This window comes from Podarcis tiliguerta (genome assembly GCF_965153285.1).
Source record: "Podarcis tiliguerta genome assembly, chromosome: 3".
Lineage (NCBI taxonomy): Eukaryota > Metazoa > Chordata > Lepidosauria > Squamata > Lacertidae > Podarcis > Podarcis tiliguerta.
Genome location: NC_139536.1, coordinates 69,333,316 through 69,357,880, shown reverse-complemented (window position 1 = coordinate 69,357,880; position 24,565 = coordinate 69,333,316). Strand labels below are relative to the sequence as shown.

The window sequence follows — 24,565 nt, the reverse complement described above, 5'->3', positions numbered from 1 at the left end:
AGGTGCTACACTCAAAAAGGCCCTGTTGCATTCCTGCATGTTACACTTCAGACAGTGGGGGGAAGGGGCAGTCAGCAGGGTATCAGTAGTTGACTGAACCACCTAGGCAAAGTTCATATGCAAGTTTGGGGACCTTAAGAAACCCTAGTTACAAATTATTTCGGGCCTTAATGCGTATGACCAATGGATATGGCATATTTAATTGGGCTCATAAGGAACTTAGCAGACAGCATAGTTGAAACAAAGCTAGAATGATGTGCTCAGAACACATCTGCCCAGAAGTCTGTATGATGCATTCTGGAGCAGCTGAAGCTTCCAACCTCTTCAACGCAACCTTCCCATGCAGATGCTCTAATCCGGATGTAACTAAGGTATGAAAGACTATGGTTTGATCCAATTTCTCCAGTTCGGATGTGCATGTGCATTACATGATGTAACTTCATTCATTGGCTGTCAGCTAAACTTGTCGACTTACTCAGTTGAAAGCCATTTTGTATTTAGTGAAACATATCTGTAACATGTCAGGTGTTAATGGCACGTTGGCACATGCTTGTCACCAGTTAATGCTCCTGCTATCAAGGAGTGAAGGCGCATGTATTCATCACTGCAAGATGAATTAAACTCAGGGCATTCTCAGGGCTAAACGTCACATTATATTAATCATATTTTTTTTTAAGAGCATGCTTAGTGCTGATATCTTTATTTTGAAGGGGAAGTAGCTGTGGGGCCCCCATCTAGTTTCACACTCCCAATTCAGACTGAGGTCTAAAAACCAGTTGCTCATTAACTCCACACTCACCCCACCCCACTGGGCCTCAGAACAGTTTGTAGTAAAGAAGCACCTTTGGAACCAGTAGTTACTGGGGCAATTTCAGGTGGGAAAATAGGGAACAGGAGATGGCACCAAAGACCCATGGCTACATTTCCTTTAGCATAAACCAATAGTGTTAAGCACATTAAAAACCACAGGGCGAGGCCTTCCACACATAAGCTGAATTGTGACTGACTACTGCATATTGGCAAGTCTCTACATAGCATGATAACATAAGAAATGTAATATGGCTTAAGGTCATAAACAATGCTCTTCTGTGGGCTACACACTGATTTTCATGCTGCTCTGATTTTTGGAAACGGAGGCAGATGGGAACCTAGAAGAAAAGTTGAGCATCCTGTTTCCACCTAGCATTCATTAGTTCCACCTAGCTTCCTCTGAAATCAATGGAGTTTAAGTCAAGTCATAATGGGGATTACATGCAGCTAACAGCACAATCCTAACCACGTCTACTCAGAAGTAAGTCTTGTTGAATTCAATGGAGCTTACTTCCCAGAAAGTGGGGTTAGGATTGCAGCCTTAGTCTGGATCCAGCCTCATGAGTGTTCAGTAGCTAGAGGAAAATGTAAAATGAAAGCTGTCTTACATTCATTGCTGACTGTCAATTTAAAAATGCTTAACTATTGTGTGCATAGTTAAACACCTCAGAATGCTGAAACCTGGTAAAACCTTTTGTGAGTCTGTGGTTGTTTTTTTTTTTAAAAAAAAAACCAACAACACTTTCAGATGGAGCATTAATCTCTTTAATAAATTCAGAGTGCTTTTTATACTGAGCCAATTTAAAAATGATCATTCAAATTCATTGATGCATTTTGCGATATCCCAGCCAGCCAGCAACATTGCCCTCTGTACACCACAGAGTGTCACGTGCCTCCCAATGGATGGAGTAGCTAGAAAATAATCTAAAACGGGCAGCCTCCAGAGGATTTGAGCTCTGCTCCATCATGTTCATATGAAATGCTTCTGCTTTTCATCTCAGTCCTCACAAATGCACAGACAATAACTTCATTCCTCTCAATGTTTCATGCAATACGTATTTTTCATAGGGCTGTCCTTTATATACTCAAAAACATTTGTTCTCTCTCTAGTCATCCTCTGGGAAGAAACCAGCTGGTCTTCATTTCCTCTTTCATAAATAGAAATTCATTAGATAAGAAGTGTATTTCAAGGAGATTTTGTCTCATTCTGAACAAGATTGCTTCTCTGTGCAATCATACACCAAAGAGCAGAATTAAGTGCCAATGTTACTGAAAGATTGTAATTGGATTGGAGTCACAAGGAATTAGAATTGATTGCTATGTAATTCCTCAAGAATTGCAAACACACGCGTGCACACTTAATTTATTTGAACGTTACTAGAGTTCGTTCCTTATTTTCATTCTGTGCTTTAGGGGGAAATCTTCAGTGCTTATATATTCCAGCAGAAGGGACTGGTTTAGTTTCTATTTTTTAAATATTTTATTTATGCAGCAAAACATTTTTTCAAAGGTCTCATTGTGCGCTTACTTTTCTTAGGCTAGCAGAAGGCATTCTTAATGGAAGATAGATACGGAGGCAATAATGTTCTTTGAAGTAAGGTGACAAAATTCAACATGCAATTTAAAACTGACTCAATTGAATTATTTCTACATAATCTATGTGAAATCATAAGGAGGTAAGAATAGACCTGTTGGCTCAGAGTAAAGGCCTATCTAGTCCAGCATCCTATTCTCACAGCACCCAACCAAATGCCTATGGAAAGGCCCTAAGCAGGACATGAGTGCAACAGCCCTCTCCCCATTTGTGGTTCCCTATCAACCACTTCATCAAAAGCTTTTTGAAAGTACACAGTGTCAATTGAATTGCCTCTATCCATAGGCATCTTGTTGCAAAATGGATATGCACCAGTCTGTGCTTGAGTGGTGCAAATACCTCTGAATACACATTTGCATGACTTTTTTATTTTTTGAAAAAGTCGGCTACTTCAGCCCACATTCTTCCAATTAATCTTGCAATGGTTTGGTTTTTAAAAAAAGAAAAAAAAAACACACATATATCCTGGAGCAAGATAAGCATAAGATAGCCTAGCAGATTGTGTGAAGAGCATGCTATTCACGATTGCTTCATTTGAATTTCCCCCATCATGCATCTACCTGTGCTTAAAGATCAGCACCTGATGCCCTCCTCTGTATGCCACCTCCAAGAGAGGTTCAGAGGATAGCAACAAGGAAGAAGGGACTTTTTGGTTGTGGCTCCCCACTTATGGAATGCTCTCCTCAGTGACACCTGCCTGGCGCTGACACTGCTATCTTTTCAGCAACAAGTTAATTTTTTCATGTACCCCCAGGTATTTGGTGCTATGTGATGGGCTGTTTTTAACACTGCTTTTGCACCAGTGTTGTTTTTGCTGCTTTGAAATGGAGCTGGGGTGGTTTTAGCACTAAGTGAATTGTTGCTTCTGTTGCTTTGTTTTAAATTTTGAATACCTTATATTTCTGTAAGTCAACTTGGATCTCTCTGAAAAGGGCCCCTTAAGAATGTTAATTAATCATGAATAACATAAATGGTTCCCCCCACTCAAAAGGGAGACTTACCCCAGTGAATATAGACGGCACTGCTTTCTTTTGATTTGATGAACTAAACTGAATCGGTCATCCAAGCATATTGACCATGGCCTCCTTGAGCTGTTGGGGTTTCCTGGCAGGTTGTTCATGCTCATATGATCACATGAAATCTGTTAAAATAACAAATGTGTTACAATCTTTCTACACATCTCACATTTTGTTTGAGCAGGGAGAAGGGAGGATGAGGGAATGTCTTACAGGAAATTGTTCAACAGTTATGTGACTGACAAAGTGGGGTGAGGGAAAGGCAGCCAGGCTTAATTTATTGTTTGCTTATCTCTTGTTTGTTTGCTTTGCTAAAAGAAGGATGTGCCAGATCGAAAGAAGTCAGACGGTGAGAAGAGCAAAGCAAACATTAAAAGGCAAATAATTGAATTCCAGTGAATATTATGTGCCAGATGCATTTCACCAGAAACAGCTCCCTGGACTACAAAAGACCATTTATTTTTATCCTTCAAGCCTTGGATTTGATTCCGCATTTAACATTATTTAAATAATAGTAACGACCTAACTCCCACTCTTAACTTTAGATTACTTGCCCTACAGGTCTGAAATCTGTATCTATTGGGATCTAGCCTCCCCACTAGAACATCAAGGGGCCTCTTTGGCACACGGAGCCTTAAACCAACTGAGGCTGCCCCAATGGGTACAACCCCTTTTGAATGGACACAGCCTGGCCACAGGGACCATTGTAGCAGCTTCCAAGTTAGATTACTGTATGCGGGGGCTGCCTTCAAAAACTGTATGGAAACCACAGTAAGTCCCAATGCAGCTATTAACAGAGACCAAGTGCTGAGATCGTATCACACGAGTGCTTAAATAGCTACACCATCTCCCAGTCCATTTCCAGGAACAAATATTGGGGTGGAACTCAATGTTGTGCCATTATGAACAAAATGCACAAGCATTTCAGCTTGCCAGATGTAACAATCCCCGCCCCACTGCACACGCCGTTCTGTGGGTTCTTGCGTACCCACACCAGTACAATTTTGGGGGTTCACACACACTGCAACACGCTGAAGTCACTCGTGCATGCCACACAACGTGCCCTCCTCCTGTCCTGATGCTGCAGCCATTCTGTCTCCTGGTGGCTCGCTGTGAGGAAGGTCACTTGCCACCTTTCTCAAAGTAAAACATTGGGGTGTTCAAAAAGGATGTGTTATACAGCATGTGTGTGCTGGGCCTTCTCAGTTGTGACCCCTCAGCAAAGCGCATGCTCCTGGTGATGGGCATTGCTTAATGCTTGCTTACTTTGTTATCTCTTTGGTGCCTGGTGAACTCCTTTTCCATTTCCTAGGCCTTTTAACGAATCCAGCCCGTGATATAAAAATGTATTTTCCTGCTCTTTTATAGGCTGTTCCCCCCCCCCTGACTGCTGTTAGTTTTGATATCGTCACATTTTCCGTGGTTGCATTTGTTTTTGTGTGTAGTAAAGAAAGTCATTTTGAAAGAGAGGCTATACATATGGTAAAATAATATGATTTTCTTAAATGGAGGTTGTCCTACAGGCATGCAAAGCAACAGTCAAGCCAATATAAAGTCTCTGATAAAAAAAAATATCTCTCTCCCACCCGCCTCCCTACCCTCCCGTGGGGCTTAAATCCCTGCTCATTTGAATACCCATATGCTTAAATCCATTCATTCTTTTTCAGTGGATGTGCTTAAATAAATCCCACTGGAGAAAATGAGGATTAATTATATGTTCAGCTCTTTGCTGAACACATTCTATATAAAGTAAGAATGCACTGTAATAATCCTGTCTAGAACTCACAACAGGATTATTTGATACAGAAGGAGTCAAACTAACAATTGCCCAGCTATGCACACATGAGAAGCAAAAGAAATCTTGCCTCAGAATTCCACAAGGTTCCACAAGGCAAGGTTGCTCATACTCTGTAGTCCAAAGATCCAAGCTCTGTACCATAATACTCCAGATTCTGCAATCTGAATAAATTCTACACACACACACACACACACCACACATATTTGATTTACTACCATAACGGTTTTCACATTTTATTTATTTCAATGTATTTATATCCTGTTTTCATTTAATTTATATATTTCTGTTTGGAGTGCCTAGGCTGTTCCTGAAGAGAAACAGGAAGCTCATTCAGGGGACAGAATTATAACACCCCAATAAATAAAAGTCCTGCTCAGCTGCTTCTGGCTGGCTTTGAGATTTCACAAGCCAGGATGCTAGAGGCCGTTTCTGCAAAGAAATGGAAGAAGTTTGAAAGAGTGATAGTTCCACTTTCACCACTTCTTAATATATTACAAAAACCTGCAAAACCTATTCAGCAAACAGGATTTGTGGGATTTTGCATTCTATTAAAATCTACAAAGCCTGTTTGATCAGTGACTGGAAGCAACACTGAGATAGAAAGGCCTCTCTCAAACCACTCTCTAAGGACTAGAAATTTTCTAACGGGAGGGGACACATTTCCATGTTTACAGAGTAATATCTAAGACACATATAACTATGAAGGTTCTTGAAGAATTTGATTCCAATGCTAATTGATACAATCCTGGACAACTGTGCAGTTTGAAACTGAGTTGTCTTTTGGATTTCGTACCCCTCTGACTTTTGTGTTATTATTCTTGGCTGCGTATACACCATATATTTAAACCACATTACTTCCCATACAACTGTGCCCTTCTGTAGCACAGAGAAGGTTACCAGGGCTTTTTATCTGATATTGATGCAGGCTGAGGGGTGGATATTGCTGGCTTCCTGGGATAAAAATATATTTATATGTACTTGTCTTTAACTGCTGTAATGTACAGTATATTTTATCTTTGCACTCAATTTTCTTGGCCTGCTACCATAACAAACTGCTTGGTTGCCCAAAGCATCGGGAACTGTATGTAGTTTGTTAAGGGTGCTGGTAAGGGGGTAAACTAGAGTTCCTAGGATTCCTTTGAGTGCAGGAAATATGCTTTAAATGCATGGTGTGTATGCAGACCTTGACTCAAAAAATGTATCCTAAAAAGCATATTTTAGGATAAAAAATGTTTACAAATGAGATTAAAACATATTAAAATTTTAAATATATATTTAAATGCAAATTTTCATATTATTTTCTCTTTAAGTTACAGATTAGCACAGAAATTGGATGGCATGATCACAGGCAGGAAAGAGACTGATCCATTCATCCTGACACAGAACACGCACCGTCTTGCTTATACGAAAATCCCATCAGACTTTCTAAGACTGGAGAAAAAATCTATAAAAATCCTACCCATGCAAATGGAAGTTGAATTAAAGAAGCAAAAATGAAAATCAGGAGTCCGCCTTGACTAAAGCAGATGCTAACTAATCCTTCCTAATGAACAAACATGATTAACGAATATTAAACTTTATGAATGTGTTATACTGGGAGAATTAACACTGGAAGGGCTGGATGCTACCGTGGTTATTTCTCACCCCTCCGTTCTTCATTCCCACAAGGTTTTTATGATTTTTATTGTAAGGATCTGACTTTGCTTCCCCTACCCTTCCATAAATGTAGTAAGCACTTGTTTTAAATATGGGAGTGGGAGACTGCTTAACTGTGCAACACGTTAAACTGAAGTAAAATTAATAAGAGTTCTGTTAACATTGCTAGCAGGGGTCACTGATGAAGGAACTGGTGGGTATTTTAGCAGGGCAATTTCAATCTTTATGAGAAAGTATTGGGTGCTGGGGCGGAGGCAGGGGGTGCCACAGCCAGCACCATGAAGGCATGTGATTACTAACTAGTTAGCCTTTCCCCAAACCCCATTGGGTTGCTGATGTCAGCAAGAGATGCCAGCTAATCAGCAGCCACATGCTTGCATGAGGCTGACAGAAGTGCCCCTTTCTCTGCCTCCTAATCTCTGGTAAGAACAAGAATTCCTCTACTTTCCTTGATCTCCCAGCAATGTTCACCAGCATGAGTGAACTGGTTCCTGATCATAGCAAGCAGTTGAAATGATCATAGCAAGCAGTTGTTCAGATTCTGAGGCGGAATGGGAGGAGCTCAGGGAATCAGAGCTATAGGAACTGGAACCCCAAAAACGTGACTGAGCCCAGGAGGAAGCCAGAGTCTTTGCAGAGGGAGATCTGGATCCAGCAGAGGGGCTTAGTGGTTATGTAAGAGCCCCATACCCATATTACATCCTCACTAAAAGCAGTCATGAATAAAGGCATTAAAAGAGCCCACCAGAATGATAGTAAGAGAGAAAAGATAGCTTGCTGAAACCGTGAAATAAAACTGCAGAACGCCTAACGTTCATTGTTAGGTGGGAATTCTGCAGCATCTGGCAAAAAGAGAATGCGGATTCCTCTTCCTTCTCCATTTTAATTTATGCCTGCCTGGAGGAGTTGAGGCATTCATTCCCCAAACTTAAAAGTCCTGATTGCTATGCCAGCAACTATAAATTCTCTACAAATTGATGCGCTTGTAGGTTTTGACCCAGCTAGTGAAGCCTAGCAGACTCTGCCACATTTTATTACATCCTTGAGTGCGGCAAAGGGCTGGCTTGCTGCACAGTGAAGCTACTTCACTTCGTCGCTCTAGTCAAAAGCTAGGTTGCATTTCCACACCTTCAGACCTCACAGGTGTTGTTTCATTGCTCTCCTTTCAAATGCAGTTATTTGATTTTCAAATGCAGGATGTGTTTCTGTTTTGTTTCATCTAGGTGCCACTTTTTATGTGTGTGGGTTTCTTTTTCCTGGCACCGAGAACAATACCAGTGGTGGAAGAAGTCTGCACTTTTCAGGTTATGAGTGGAGGGAAATGGTCTCTTTCCGACTCAGGTTTATCCTCAGTCCCCAAGGTGGCAACAGCAGTTGTATCACCATTGCATACTTTTCCTAACAGGAAGGTTTTCCTACATAGCCAACAAATGCAGGAAACAAAGTATTATACAAGTATTTAATATCTCAACCCCCCCAAAAAAACCCCAGAGTAAAGATAATATGGAACGGTTTGGTATCACCCGTCACTTCAGGTATTCAAGGCCTTGACTACTGAAAGGATCCTCAGGTAAGCCAGGTCTCTGCTGTAAGGATTCTGTAGCTTAGAAGCTCAGGGCAAATAGTTCCATAAAGGCATAAAAGCAACGCCCAGTCAAACCACAGAAAAAGGGCACTGCAGAAAAGAGTCAGGGTGCGATGCAGCATAAACGACATGCATGTTGCAGTTTCAGAGATTTCTCACCATGAAGTGCACACCAGTTGGTAAGCATTCACTTAAAAAACAAAGCTGTCCTTTGACAGGCTGAGTGGCACATGCCTAGGACAAAGTCATTGTCTTCATGCTTGGGAGCATTTCATGGGGAAATGTTTTCTCAAGGGAATGTACATCCATCACGCAACATTCATTGCTCTTCCTAGACAGAAAGCAATAGTATTAAAAAAAAAAAAAAGGAGTTAGGAAAATGGCTTTCAGGCTACCATTCAGATGCACATTAGATGCACACTTCCATTTTGTGGTCCCACAAGTCATTTGGGTGACAGAGACGAGGTACACTTGGAAGGGAGTCCCACTGAACTCAGTGAGGCTTACTACTGTGTAAACCTGCACAGGATCACGATGTCAAACTGTAATAATGCAAGGTTCATGCACAATTCTACGTGCTTTTGACTCATGTGTTACAGCAGATACTGAAATATCTTCTCACACTGTGGTTCTGCTCTGCTCACAGAAGTGATTTGCATGAGCACTTCTGTTAATGAAAATTGCAATCTGGGAAATTGACCTGAAATATTCACCTTGCTGGAGTGGTAAATACCCTTCACTATTCCTCTTCAGTGAAGGAGAGTTAAATAAAGTCAGAACATATTCTCTCTTTTAACAGGAATCTGGAACAGTGTTAGAAACTGAAATATGAAAGCTAGGAGTTAAATGGCACCTTAAACCTAGGTTATGGGCACTTTTTTTAATAACAAGAATACAAAGCTGGAAATGAATGAACTGCAGCTAAAATATTATGTTCATTTTTCACATGGTCTAGTCTTCATCTGAAGACTGCAAAAAATAAAGCTATGCTTCCCCTAACTACCTCCCTAATATTCTTAAGAGGGTCTCTTCTCCAGTTTTCAGAGAGTAGCTGGAAGTGGGGAGGCAGAAAAAGGTTCTCCTTTGCTTCCACTCTTTCTTAATCTGAAATCTTAGGTGCAGCACTGCGCCCAGACCTCTGAAACTGCTTGTGCTAATGAAATTCCTTGTCGCAAAACGTGCCTGGAACAATGGGTGTTTTGAACGCTGATCTGGAACTAATATTGACAAGTGATGCTAGCTTTAGGGAGGATTCCAGTTCACTCTGCATTTGGGGGTGAACTTTCCCCCTCCACCCCAGGTCCTGTGCACATATCAGAATGTAGTTCTGTGGATTAAGTCGCATAGTCAACAAACCAACCCACACATGGGTCCTGCACTTACAAGACAGTCAAGGGCTGCCTCTTTCTTCCTTTAAATGTTTTAAGCTGCTTAGAGCAACTCCATGCAGTAAAAATTCTCTGTTGAAACATTGTTCAAATACATCATATTGTTCAGTGGGGAATTGTATGGAGAAAAGGATGGCTGCCCCATGTACCTATGGGAGTTGCCATCTTTTCCTTCATTCAATTCCCCGAGAAGGGACTGCACATTTTGATGTATGGTCATTTCCTGGGAGCAACTTAAAATATATTTTTTTTTGCCTCATGGAGCTGCTCTAAAGAGCTTAAAATGTTAAGGAAGAAAGAGGCAGTCCACAGACTACCTCGAAAGTAATTTTGTTTGTTTGTTAAAGTGGGTGTATTTATCCGCCCATAAACAAGATGAAACAGAATCAGTTTTGTTAAAAAAGAAAAGAAAATGAAACCAGTACAATTTTTTGAACTTTACCTTTGGGCTATAGTCTTTGGGAGCAAAAAAAAACCCCAACACCCTTATGCTTTAGATCCTTTGCTTAAGTTATTGTGGAAGAGCTATACCAAATGAACAGAATTTCATAAAGACGAAGATTAACCAGAGTCATATAACAAGAGGTTAGGAGGGGTCTACAGCTGCCATCTGTGAGAAAGTCTTCATTTGTTCTGAAATTTGCATGAAATGGGATGCAATCCAGGAGATTGTACTAAACTTCTGAGATCCAAGAACACATTTTCCCCCACCAAGGGGATTTGCTGTCATATAGCACAATGCTGGTTACCTGGATAGAGCAGTGGTACATCCTTCTTTTAATTCGAAGGGACCCTATTCAGGCATACAATGATGTCCACCCAAATCCTCACTAAATTTCCACTTGTGCAAAAGGACTTCCTTCATCTACCCCCTGAAACCCTCCTGCACCTCCAAAATCTGCTCCAAAGGGTCAAGCTTTCAGGACAGATTTTGGGGTGTGTGCAGGGGTATTCAGGGGAGAGTTGAAGTTTACCTGAACCATGTTGGATACCACCCACAGCTCTCTTCTTGAAAACCAATAGTTTGGACCCTGGGGAGTGGATACATGTTGGCCTCAGACTGGGAAAGAATCATCCATGAAACTCATTGGGTGAACTTAGTCCAGTCACTAGCCTAATCTACTTCACAGAGTTATTGTAAAGCTACATATTTTAGAGCTCGATAGATGGAACGGTGGAATAGAAGTATATTTAATAAAATAAATAAATACTCGGAAGTGCTTCAATGTTTTTGAGACAATATGCCATAAAATGCACAAACAATAAAGTCCCTGTCAAAGCTTCCTAGTTTTCAGGGTAATGATGGATTTTGTGAATCAGAACACCTCTTTAGAGCTTTTGTTTTTACTACTATTTTTATCTGAAGCAGTGCCTGTTAAATGGTAAAATCACAAAATGAATGGTCATACCTTACCCATTATGCTACTTGCCGTATGATTATGCCACAGATTTTTCTTTCCTGAGAACAAATCTATATAAACTGTGATTTCCTAAATGACTGTCAAGAAGAAAACCAACCTGTGCAGTGCTGATGTATTTTAAGAGCCTGCGGGCTTCGTTATTCAGGGACGCTGTAGGACTTGCCCAGGGTTGCAAATTTATGTGCCAGCGGATTGTCTGGAATACCAAGGAGAGACAAAAAGAATATTGGCATAGTCAAGAACAAACATATTTTCAAGAAAAGACATTTCTAGATCTAGAGCAGAATGCATTGAAAGTCTAAGTATACTATGTCAATGTATATTTTATATTTAACAATACTTCCACCCAGTGCTTTTTTTTAGGTAATATGCACCGGTATGTCGTACTGCTGTCTCTTTTTCCCTTGCCGCTTCCCATGATAGCAGGCACCAGTTTTTGCAGATTAGACATTAAGTTAACTGTCCTATAATTTCCCGCATCCACACTGGATCCCATTTTATGGATTTCTTTTTTTGTGGCTGGCTTTATGAGGTAAGAATAAAAATTTATAAAAACACAAGCTTGTTCTGTTTCTGTTCCTGCCAGCCATGTGGAACAATGGATGCAGCCTATCTAGACTTAGAGGAAGTCAGAAAGAAAGACCAAGATCATAAGAAAAGCTGCAAAGCCCTTATTGTCAAACAGGGCTCCCCAAATCAGGCCTCTGATTCTGTGAGTCTAACCTTATAATACAAGAAGCTATTCTGCACCTGTAGAGAAAAGTTATTCCACACCCCCCCCAGACCATTCTGTGGTGTCCTTAAAGAGGCAATGTTGTTGCCCACAGCATGGCATGCTCTTGGTTTCATCTCTAGGGAAAGCTAGTGTCAGCACTGTTCGTACTTTTTGGAATCTGTGAAACCTGTCAGCTCAAAACCTTGGAGATCCTGTCAGCCTAGCACATAACTTTTCACACATAAAATAGGACAGGAAAGAACTTGAGGAAATGTGCTTGCATTAACAAAGGCAATTGCATTCCTTCCCACCCTCCAGAAATCCATTCCCTTGGTGGAATCTCTGTCATCATGTTAAAAATGCATATGGCCACCCTTTTCCTCTCAGAAATACATAAAAAATAATGCTCTTTTAAAGCAGGGGTGGCACATCAGTGGCCAGGCCATGTTGTTGGAGTACAACTCCCACCCTTTGACCATGTAGGCTGGGGCCTGATGGGCGTTAGAGTTCAATAGCAACTGAAGTGGAACAACACAGTTCCAATTTCTTTCATCTGGCTTCAGAAGGAAGAGAAATCAGACTCCATTGACTTAGCTGAGGGACAAGCTGAAACCTGCATAACCACTAGCACAGCCTCATTTGAACATCTGCTACTTCCTCCCACCTTCCACAGGAGGACTATGGTTAAATGCAGACTCCATGGCTGCAACATCAGTCAAGTTTCTTTCTTTCCTTCCCCCATCCCCTCCTTGTTTTGTTTACCATTTGCCTAGAGAAATAGGATTTTGGTTTGCCTTTCTATTGCCCTACCGGGGATGCTGGAATTAAAAAGGATTCTTCCATGCTGTTGATACGCTGTGACTATGATGTGAATGGTAGTTTCATTTGATAATCAGAGACTGGGGAAGTGGGGTAATGTATGATGTCTGAAGTAGGAAGTTATGCTTCCTCTCTCCTGTTCTCTATGATACACCTAATGTCAACCACAGAAAAAGCAAACAAAGTGAGAGCCAGCTTCTGATGGCAAGAATCACTACACTGAGTCCCACAGAGATTTTCATCAGAAGAGGTGCTGAATAGGGCAATGTATCACCAGCCAAACATTGTGCTATAGTGACATATCAGGATGTTGAAAAGCGGGAGTGGTGGTGGTTTCACCCTGGAACCTCGTGGGGCCAGGGCTGATGCAGCTTGTTCCTCCCTCCAAGCGCTGGGTGCTGGCAGTGGAGGGAGTCAGGCAAGCCCCACCCACAGTATACCACTGGGTGAAGGTGCCATCACGCTCTGGCCATCAAACCAGTCCTGGGTGATGCATCAATACATCTCCCAGACCAAGTTCTGATGAGGAGTTAATTCATTCATTAATTTGTGCACTGGCAATTTCAGATTTGGATCCTAGGTATGAAGACTGTGCTAGTGGGATCTTTTCTGACAAAGCCAGTGTCCGGCTCCTGATATTTATCATTAAGAAGAGTGAGCTCAAGCAGGAGGAGCAGAGTTGGCATTAGAGACCAAGGATTAGAAAACTTGTGTTTTTCCTCTATTGCACAGAAAAGGAGAAAATAAATATATGTAAAAATAATGGGAAGGGAGGTACCCATCAGTAATTCTAGGAGGTTGGAAACTAAAACACAATCCCTAAACAAGAGTGCAATTGGGGATTTGATAGGGCAGAGGTCTCCAACCTTTTTAGGCCACGGGTGCCAGCCCCTCTCATCACTTCTCCCCTCCCCCCCTCCACTGGATCACCTCCTCTCCCCCTCGCCCGGCAGAAACAGAAAGAGAGAAGGCACCTGTACACCTATTTTGCTTTTCCAAGGGAGGTGAGTAAAAGTTGGATCCAGTAGAATTGATCTGGGCCTTGGAAAGCACAAAGAGCTTAAAGAGAAAATGGGAAACTGTGTTTAAAGATGAAATGGGAAGAGTGACACTATGTGCTTTTCAAGAAAGAGAAAAGGTAACCTCCTCGTGACCAAGGGGGCAGTGAGCGTGGGAGGTCGAAGGCTTTGTGAGTGCCCATGCCATTCCACCCATGAGTACAGTGGTACTTCGGGTTACAGACACTTCAGGTTACAGACTCCACTAACCCGAAATTATTACTTCAGGTTAAGAACTTTGCTTCAGGATGAGAGCAGAAATTGCGCAATGGCAGTGCGGCGGCCCCATTAGCTAAAGTGGTATCTCAGGTTAAGAACAGTTTCAGGCTAAGAACAGACCTCCAGAACAAATTAAGTTCTTAACTTGAGGTACCACTGTACTACATTGGTAACCCTGTTTCTATCATAAAAAACCTCAGAGCCTGTGATAGAAACGCCTTGTACCATTCAAGAACACTAACAGAAACAAAAGTAAATTGGGTGCCAGGCTCTGAATTCATCTACAACGGACTTCATGGAGGTCATATTCTTAGGACTACCAGAAAAGGATCCTTTGCAAGGATGGATGGTAGACACATTGCAGGGAACGGGGTGGAATGTAATGAGAGGGAAAGGGCAAAGTTCAAAGACAAAAGGAGGATGAGAGTCAGACCAGATCAACAGCCATGAATGGATAGTGTGAGTCATATTTTTGCAGCTTAAATAAACACTGTCTTGCTGGGAGCCAAAAACACTACACAAAGCTTTTTGTTCAATGAGGGTAGAATTCTCCCTCGTCCCCTTGTAGAGGAATGATGAAAAGAACATTTTAGAATTTTTTTGCAGTTGACAGCCAAAAAGCAGACTTCGGTTTTTCCATCACTTAAACTGTTCTTTTGCGCTCTCTTAACTTTCCATTACTGGTCAATGAATGAGCTTGCATGCCCTTCAAAACTGAAGCTGAAATACCAACTTGCAGCATCTGTCACTGCTATCTCATTTCTAGGCAGCAGTGTTGAATTGCCTGGACCCATTGGGAGGGAGAAGCATGAAGCTTTCCAAAACCATTCAAAACTTTCCTACAGCCAGACAGCATTTGAAGGAACTTGAAGGCTGGAATTCTGACAGGTCAGAAGGCAGAGATGAGAATGAGAATTGACAACACATTCCCAGGCAGAAACCAAGGACATATGCAGACCTGAGTCCAGTTAATTCAGAAATGTCTTTGTGGCAGGCAGTGCATGTACCACACAAAAGAAAGTGAACTTTAGCATATCCAAACCTACATTTTAAATGTATTTTTACATATAGCTTGCAGCGGGTGGGGAAAACATCTGCTGCAACAAACTGAACTTGTGTCTTTATTTTCAAAAATAAAATACTTGCCACCTTTCTGAGAAGAATTTTTTATCATGGCAGATCTAATGTAGTTACTTTTTGTGGAAAGACATGTGTCTAGGTTAGCCAACATGGCACCCTCAAACAGTTGTTGGTTCCCAACTCCCATCAACCCCAGTCAGCATGGCCAACGGTTGGGGGGGGGATGTTACTGGCAGGGGAAGATAAGATATACAAAACCAAGCAGTGCTAAAGCAGAAACAGACCTCAAGACTGCTAAGAACTCAAAAGCTTATTTTCCCTCAGTCGAAATCCAAAGGGCCCAAATCGTTCCTTTTATCTCATGCCCCCAAGCTTTAGACCCATTTTACCATTTTTATGTAAAGAAATACTTCTAAAGTATTTTATGTAAAGAATCACCTGTTTTTCACCATCAACCAACAAATACAAGCTGGGCTGTACAGAGAGGGATTTCACTATGCTTATCACAACAGAACAGCTTGGCTCATGGCAAATCAATCTGACATTTTAAAAAGGAATAAGAAATTTTGGGGAGCAGTGAATTGTCCAAGAGCAACTAATGCTGCAGCATTGCTAAAGCTAACCAGCTGTGGACCTGATCAGCCCCTTGAATGGAAGACCACTGGTAGCACCATGTAAAAGCAGAAGCAGGGGAATTAAAAAGTAGGATAGAAGTATGCTGTCTCTCAACATGTTTGAATGTACATCAGTGCAATTGCAGTATTATACTTTTATGTCCTCTGCCCTGCTAACCTGGCACAAGCGGCTGCTTTAGCAGCACAGAGGTATGTGCCAGTCCATTCATCCCAGAGATATTATGGGCCAAGTATATTATTGATAGAAAATCACAACAGCCTCAAGACAAAATAGGAGTCAATTTAAACTCTACATGATAAATGGGAATGTCAGGTAATCCAAATATAACTGCCAGGTGCTTGTAAACATTGGCAAAGCAAATTGGAGATGGTGGTACCAGCTATGGAAAATAATCTGATAGTTCCACAGACATTTGAGACAAATGGGTCCTAGATAGGAAGCCAATCTCAGGAAGAGGAAGTGTTACCAGCCAACTTGTCAGGCCAGGAACATTGGGTTGTGGGTGCAGGAGGGGGTGCGTGTGTGTCTGAAAAAGAAAAAAGAAAAACTATTATCCAAGTTCAAAGTTGCTTCTAGATGACATGTTTAATGAGCATTCAGCCTTATTTGTTTGCGAAGAGGTTAGATGCCGAAGGCCATTTAAAGAGCACTCATCAGAGCAAGTATTATCCCACACTTTTCAGTGCATTTTCTGTTCACTTTCCTTGTCACAAAAAGTCCAAGCTTTATTTCACAAGGGCTCCACATCAGCTTTAATTGTACAGTCTGAATTTGCTGAGATATGATTGAATCCCACCAAAAATTAATGACAGTCTAAAACCTCCGCAAGTCAAGATTTTTTGGACCTCTGATCTTGACAGTAACAAGAATATGGTAGGGCATAGATTTAAACACAATTAGATTTCCTGTCCAATGGCTGACACAAATTCCTTTCAAAGTTAATGAACGGATCCAATTAGGACACAGATTTCTAAAGCACAAAATTCTTATCCACAGATGTCATTTCTCATATCAGGACCAGCAGCATATAGATGAAGCACAACTTGAGAAGCTAAAACATGATTTTAAAAACACCACCACCACAAAAGCTTGTGATTTCTATAGTTTTACATTTCCTCTTTTTTTATCCAGTACATACCTAAATGTTAACTGTTAACTGCAGTCTTAAAAAATTACTGCTAAATACATAACACACCTACAGTGCTTTGTGTTTGTTTGTTTGTTTGTTTGTTTGTTTGTTTGGGTTTTTTACAAATGATTCCCTGCATACAATGGCTGTAATACAGATGTAAAGCAGACCTTTTTAAACAGAAGACAAAGTCTGAGAATTACCGTACATGTACATCCATGGGAAGTCCTCTATATTTTGTAAGGAAGTGTAATTCACAAACAATTAGGCATAAAATCATATGGAAATAAATGCAATGTGGTGCACTGCACAGTGTTTAAGTTCCACATTCTTTCTAGCATGGCATAATGTTTACTGGACTGCTCCATGGGAATATAAAATAAACCCCACAACAGAAGATGTTTAATACTACAGTTGTCTTCATCTAAGAGAGTGCACAGCTTTGCAGAATATCTGACAGCTAGTACAGATGTTACATTTTTAAGGAGCCTGTGTGTCACTTAACATCTGATGCACAGAGTGGTGTCACAGCAGAACAGAGCTGGTATTTCAGCTATTATAAAAATTGCATTTCCTTATTTGTTTTTAATCCTTTCTCTTCCTCACGAAGAACCTCAGTAACCACAAGATAGGGATGGAATGTTTTGAAAATCTCAGTGTCAAGTTTCTCTGCATGGATTTTTTCTAACTCCCATCCTATTCCTCAATTTTGAAAAGAAGTTAATTCCCCCTACCTAACCACTAAAAATAATAATAAAAATCCTGCTAACAATATGAATAAGTCTAGCATATCATACACTGTTTATACAATCCAAGTTGCCTAAAGTAACCAATATGTAAACAGATGCATATAGCTGTATAAAAATACTTATGTATCTTATAAAATTGTGCAGCAGAAATATAGTATAGCATAAGGCTTGACTCATTTATACATATTGGACCGTATTCAAAGTAGTGCCATTTCCCTTATTCTCTGCTCTCACAATCCCTTGACTCAATAATGGTCCACATTCCTACTGATGCTGGTTGTCTCTGGTGCCTCACGTAAGAGACATCATCTCATAAGATGTGGCCTTATGACATCATTGACAAAATCACATGGTGCATTCCAACAAGACTAAAAAAAGTAGAGTGAACAAATTGGGCCTAAGAATGTGAGATCAAAGAAGAATGAAGAGGTGCCCACCATTTAAAAAATTTTAAGGTACTTTTCATCAAGCACCTGATTATACCCTGATTATACATCAATGCATTTTTAGTCATTAGATGTCCATCTTTATGATTTCTATCTGTGTTTTAAGCAGTGCTATAACAGCTGTAGGAAAAAAAATAATTATCCAACATGCAAACTTTTCTTGCATGGAATATGTTTCTTTTCATGGAAGATGTTCTCTTCCATGAGACAGTTATATGTTTTTGAGAATCTGTTTAATATCTAGAATCATGCAAAGGTCAGGTTGTTGTTTTTAAGTGTTTTCTTTGGCCTAATTAGACAGTAATCTGTGTTGATGTTCCCCTGGAGACCACTCTCTCTTTCAGCATATGCGCCCTTTAAATAATCTGCAATTAAAATCGTCTCATGTGTCCTTCTGAAATGGCAACACTGCAATAATAAAGCATTCAAAGGCCAAGTTTACAAGTAGCTATTATATCACTGGAATGACAGACTACAAGGGTCTTTGGATATCAGCTGGTGGGCTCTGCCTTGTCACTGATACTCCTTGTTTAAAGGGGGGGTTGCTTTACCCTCAAGGGCAGAGAACTATGCCACTCCCAGTCATTCCACACTGGGCTACATGGACAAAACCTTTGACAGGATGTACGGCTGCTTTCTACATGTGAATTCAGTGTGTGAGCCTGCTGTTACTCCCTAACTCTTCACTTCAATTGATGGCCATAATGTTGTTCTCCAAACTCTACTTACACCCATATACTTTATTATGGCTGGCACCGATGTGTCCGCTTGCCCGAGAGCAGGTGACAGTGTACTATCCTTCTTTCCCATAGCAATAGCATGGATGAGAGTTAAGTCGTGGGCAGCCAGCCCTGTATATTATGGTTTGGGTACAAAGAGCTGCTCTGAACACCAGTTGCTAGAAATCACAAGCAGGAAAATACTATTGTCTTCATGTCCTGACAGTGGGCTTCCCACGGGCTTCTGTTTTGCTACTGTTAGAAAAGAATGCTGGACATGGTCTGATCCAGCAGAACTCTTCTTATATTCCCATGCTTGGGCTCACACAAGAGACTTGTGCTATCCCAATATTTGTGTTTTTTGGATTCCTTCACCTCTGGATTGCCTGACCTACATGTCATATTGCAAAAACTGTATTTTGAAAGTCCACTCAGTTTGGAAAGCAGCTTCCATTTTGGCATGGGGAATGCTGTCTACGAACAAGAAGTCTTACCCTCCCCCTTCAGCTCATGGAACTAGTTTCAGAGAACTTTGGATCTTGATCAGTTTGCTCACAGGGAGACTGCCATGAACAGCACCCTACATGCTATAATGTGAAGTACCACCCATCACATAGATCATCTGTGTCATGTAAGTAATTCCCATACCAGTTGCTGTCAGGTTGCTATATTCTAAATTCTCTGATCTACCGTATGTAGCAAGCTAATCTAGACGTCAGCGGCAGTGCATGGACCACATGGAAATAACATAATTGTGAAGTAAATGACATCTACAACAGCCATACCCATGCTGCAAGGCACCAGAGGTCTTGGACCAGGGACAATGGCTGGTAGCAGAGCCTAGCTCTCTTGCTCCATATGCCACAAGGACAGCTCTCAGGTTTAGAGATCTTTCAGCCTGATTCTCTGCTGTGCCACTGGTTTTCCTGGGCTTCAGGCAGGGAATCTTTTCCCAGTCCTATCTGGAAATGATGAGGATTGTACATGGGACCTTCTGTATGCAAAGCAGATGTTCTACCACCTGGGGAGCCATGGGTTTGCCTCAGGTCAGAACCAAATGCTTAAGCAGAGGTGTTTGTACGTGAAGAAAAGAAATGAAAACATTAAGAACCAGCAATATTCCATGACCAGAGAGAAATATTTAGCACCTGCTGGGGGGGGGGGGGTCTGCTTGTTTTAAAAGACCATTTTCACATTACATCAATGGGCAATGTGTGCCAGATTCACGATCACTTTCCTGACAATATTTTTTTAACATATATTTTCTTTGGTTTCTTTCTGTGCCTCAATTTTTTTTCAAGTGAATTGCTCAGCCAATATTCCATGATCCTATGTTGCTAAATCTGACTGATTGTGTCCCCCACTTGGAGTCATTTTATTTGCTGGCAGCACTGCTCAATGTCAGCCAGCAACTACAATCCAAAACATTTCCACTTCCCTGTGTGTGCCAACATGTCTTCTGCTTACAAGACAGATGGACAAAAAGAAAGACACAATCTTTATCCTTACATGCCCATTTTATAAGTGTGAAAAACAGAAATCCAGCTAATTAATTCTCTAATTGCTCTTCAGCATTACAGCCAAGATTAACATAACCATCACAAGTCAAGGACTAGCAATAAATATGTGAGTCATGGAAACACAAAACGTCTCTAACATTTGATTTACTGAGAAAATTGCTATTTTTCCTACTATATAAGCCATTCCAGGATGTCTGTTCAATCCATATATTCAGATCTTTCCTCCATACTTCCTTTAACCCAGTTGGATCTCCAGCATTTATCTTGCAGATTCAGGAAACCAAACTTGACTATGAGTGGCTCAAACTGTTATGTACACATGAGACAGTTTAATATGTGTACATGGATCACACAGTTTCATTCCCCCTCACCCCGTGCGCTTTTGTACATGTTTGTCCACACATGAGATCTTTCAACTGAACTCTGTCTCAATGTTTCTCAGCCATCCTAATGGGCTGTGCTTGATGGGGTGCATTGTCACTTCCTCCCCCTCAATTTATATTTCCCTACCCTTCCTGAATTCTGGAAACTTGAAGTCCATTGTGGGCAAACACACAGGTATTCGTTTACCTGTGAAGGCAGTCATTCTTTCCCATTATTTCTGAGATACGAGCTTCATGATATACAGTGGTACCTCAGGTTAAGTACCATACTTAATTCGTTCCGGAGGTCCGTTCTTAACCTGAAACTGTTCTTAACCTGAAGCACCACTTTAGCTAATGGAGCCTCCTGCTGCCGCCGTAGCACGATTTCTGTTCTCATCCTGAAGCAAAGTTCTTAACCTGAAGCACTATTTCTGGGTTAGCAGAGTCTGTAACCTGAAGCATATGTAACCTGAAGTATCTGTAACCCGAGGTACCACTGTACAGTGGTACCTCCGGTAACGAACTTAATTTGTTCCGGAGGTCCGTTCTTAATCTGAGGTACCACTTTAGCTAATGGGGCCTCCCGTTGCCACCGTGCGATTTCTGTTCTCAGCCTGAGGTAAAGTTCTTAACCCAAGGTACTACTTCCGGGTTAGCGGAGTCTGTAACCCAAAGTGTTTGTAACCCAAGGTGTTTGTAACCTGAGGTACCACTTTACCCGACTTGCACAAAAACAGCTGTTCAAAACAACATCACGTGTGTTGACCAATCCCACCAACAACCCATGGAGCACCTCGTCAACAGAAGTAGAAAGTGTGTTACTAGATGGTCGTTGCAACCAGCAAAACATCACCATATATGTGGGGCAAAGCAAAAACATTCCTCTTCTCCCAGGCCTTTGGCTAACGAAACAATCAATGGCCTTTTAAACTAGGGGAAGGGGGTGTTTGCTGGGTGCAGGTTACAAATGAAGCCATGGTTTACATGCTTTATTTGTTACTATGCTATGTTTGTTTTTATATTGCAAACTGCTCCATGAGCCTTGGATGAAGAGTGGTATAGAAATTAATTTTTAATTTTTTTAAAAAAATCCACTAAAACAATACACTTTAGAATGTCCACAGTCAGGTAGCATGCACTTTTAGGCTGGGATTTCCTCCCCACCCCCCTCAGCATTATCCACAAATTGAGAAAATCTGAAGTAAAGCACGGGGGTGGGAATTGCAGTCTGCCACTTAAGATGAGAAGATCATCTTGACTATGCAAAAAACATGCACAAATGAGACGCATCGAATCCATTTTCAGCTGCAGCGTGTGTACACAGCCAGTGATAAGTCTCTTGTGGCTTGAGATTGAGAACTATTAATTCTTAATACATATTGTATCCTGAATGTAAATTCATTGATAATGCAATGCAAACAATTTACCTGCAGTAAAAAGGATAGGAAACAGACCCTAGAGGCTATTTTCCCCATGTTCATGATTTGCTCTACTAACATCTGTGACTGAAGCAAGCTAATGAATTGCTGAGGGAGGAAAACTAATTTTGCAAAGAAGCCCACCACATTTCTGCAACTGAACTGCCTCACTCCACACTGCAAACACCAGCGATTGTTTGACATTTATACTGGCTGCACCAACAATTTGTGCTTAGCTACTCAAAAGGTGACATTCTTATAGCTATTCTGCAGCCTCTGTAGGTAAAGTTAAAGTGATGGCAATTTTAAAAGAGTTCTGCGGCTATGCACACATTCCTGTGTACTCCTGGCTCCAGTGCTCTCCTGCTGCTGGTGTTTGAAGTTGTGTTCACATGAGGTCAGCCACGATTCATACTGAACCTGCAGTTCCTTGAGAAAGTGTTGTTTGATGCATTTCCTATCAAACCAGCTTTCGTCTGATTTGAACATATAAGCCACAATCACTCTGCAGTTAAGTCGAGATGTGCTACTCTTGAGACAGAAGATGACAGCTTTGTGAACAGGAATGGGAGGGGGGGGGGTCCTGCAGGCATGAGGAAACCAAAGGGGCAATGCATATCAAGTGAAGACATTCCCACCCCCTCTCTGGCGTGTACAGCAATGTGCACATGCAATTTGAAACACAGCAGGGGGAAACTATTTCACCACGTTTTCAGCTGCTAATCTGTACAGTCGACCACTGAAATATAGATTGCCTTACTGAACATGAACATGTCTAGAACTGGAGTTTAAATATTTTGTAATGCAGCATTACTGGAGGGAAACATAGTTGTAGCTACAAAGTCTGCTCCTAAAAGGTTGAGGGTTTGTTGGCTGAATGTCACAGGGTGTTTGCTGGAAGCAGAGACGGCTTCCTTTGAAGCAGCAGGTAATTGCCCGAGAGTCAAACTCCCACCCAGTTACGGTAAGTGGAAAGCTTGGAGGAGGAAGGGCTTGCAAAGAGTCAGTAGTAGGTCCCCCCCCCCCTCTATTTTTAGACTTCAAAGGCATTTCCCTGAGAGAGCCTTTTTAAGGCTTTCCTTGACAGCATCAGCATTGTGTACGCGTACAATGCCTTCTTTGTATCAGTTCGTTAAATAATGCTCTCACTCTCCATCAGTATTCGATTTCATGCCGTTTAGCAGTCTGACCACATGTGGAATCCATCCCACAGCCCTATAATAATAGAGCATGTTATCTCAAAACTTGAAGCTGACCCACAAAGGCCTTGTGCCAAAAATTAGCTACCCAGTGCAGCTACCCACTGAGCGCTCAATAGCAGCCGCATTTGTAAACTAGCTTGTGTGCTAAGGGAAGCCAGGAGGGGAGACGTCAAGTCTTCCCAGGCCAAATGTCAAAAGCAAAGCACACTTCAGAGCTGTAAAAAAACGATAATAATGAGGGGCACTCCTAAGATTGCTGTGCCTTAGTAAAGTATCACTTTGGAATGCCCATGTTACCAGTCTTTGTACGTTCTAGAAACCCCACCTGATCATCATTGAAAGCAATGCTGTGCGGAAAGACAACATCCGTAATTGGATGCACGGAACACAAACAGATCATGAGCCTCTGATTGTTGCATATGGTTCCTGATCCAACAAGGCCTGCCCTGTGCAGATCATCTTCCCTGAATTGAGCAAAAGTGTCTTGCTCCACTTTTACTGCATTTCTCATGTGAGCTTATGTTTTTAATAATTAAAAGCAATTAATTCTGAAGCACAATATTAAAAAGCATAATAATGACAAGTGCACAAATTAACTGAGTCGAAATCCCCAGGAAGTAATGCAATGTCTTTTTTATTCAGACAATAATCTAGTGGTAGGGGATTAGTAGAGGGAAAGGTCTTTTAAGTGCAGGCTCTTTTTTATTATTTTAATATATTGTACACCAGTGTTTCATTATGAAATGCACTAAGAGTTATTATCCACCCTGAGCCTTTGAGAGAGGGAATATTAACAAGTGTAAGAGCAATAAATGATTTTTTAAATAAATGATGGGCCAGAGGAAACAGTCAAATATTACTTAATCAATCATTTATTTCATTGTCAATATACAGGGTGCTTTACAGAGGTAAAAAGATAGGTCCCTGCCCCAAGGAGCTTAGCCTCTAAATCTAAATTTAAAGGAAAGTGTCAGGGACTCCAGGGATCAAGTCAGAAACACCACGGTCTGAGGTGGGGCTGTTGCCTAGATACCTGGGACTGCACATGTTGAAGCACCAAAGCGTCTATCAGCACAACAGAGGATGGGAAATGTGCAGCACCAACCCCTGTGATTTCGTTAAACTATTTTTGCCCAACTCTTCAGCAAAAAAAGCTCCCAGGGTAGCTTATATAATATCAGTTATAAACAAGACTGTCATTACCTACCTAAAAGGTAGCTGG

At 41.3% G+C, this 24,565-nt stretch overlaps 1 protein-coding gene across 3 annotated transcripts in view; it reads right to left on the bottom strand.

Annotated features, from left to right (window-relative positions):
• The window catches only part of METTL24 (methyltransferase like 24), a 67,370-nt gene that overhangs the window by 28,678 nt on the left and 14,127 nt on the right, over positions 1–24,565 (bottom strand). For all 3 annotated transcript variants that reach the window (XM_083433781.1, XM_083433782.1, XM_083433783.1), the window contains exons 2-3: positions 11,366–11,464; positions 3,406–3,545 (exon numbers count right to left, since the gene is read on the bottom strand). In XM_083433781.1, coding sequence (XP_083289907.1) covers positions 3,406–3,545; positions 11,366–11,464 — 239 coding nt within the window. The remainder of the gene's footprint in view (positions 1–3,405; positions 3,546–11,365; positions 11,465–24,565) is intronic.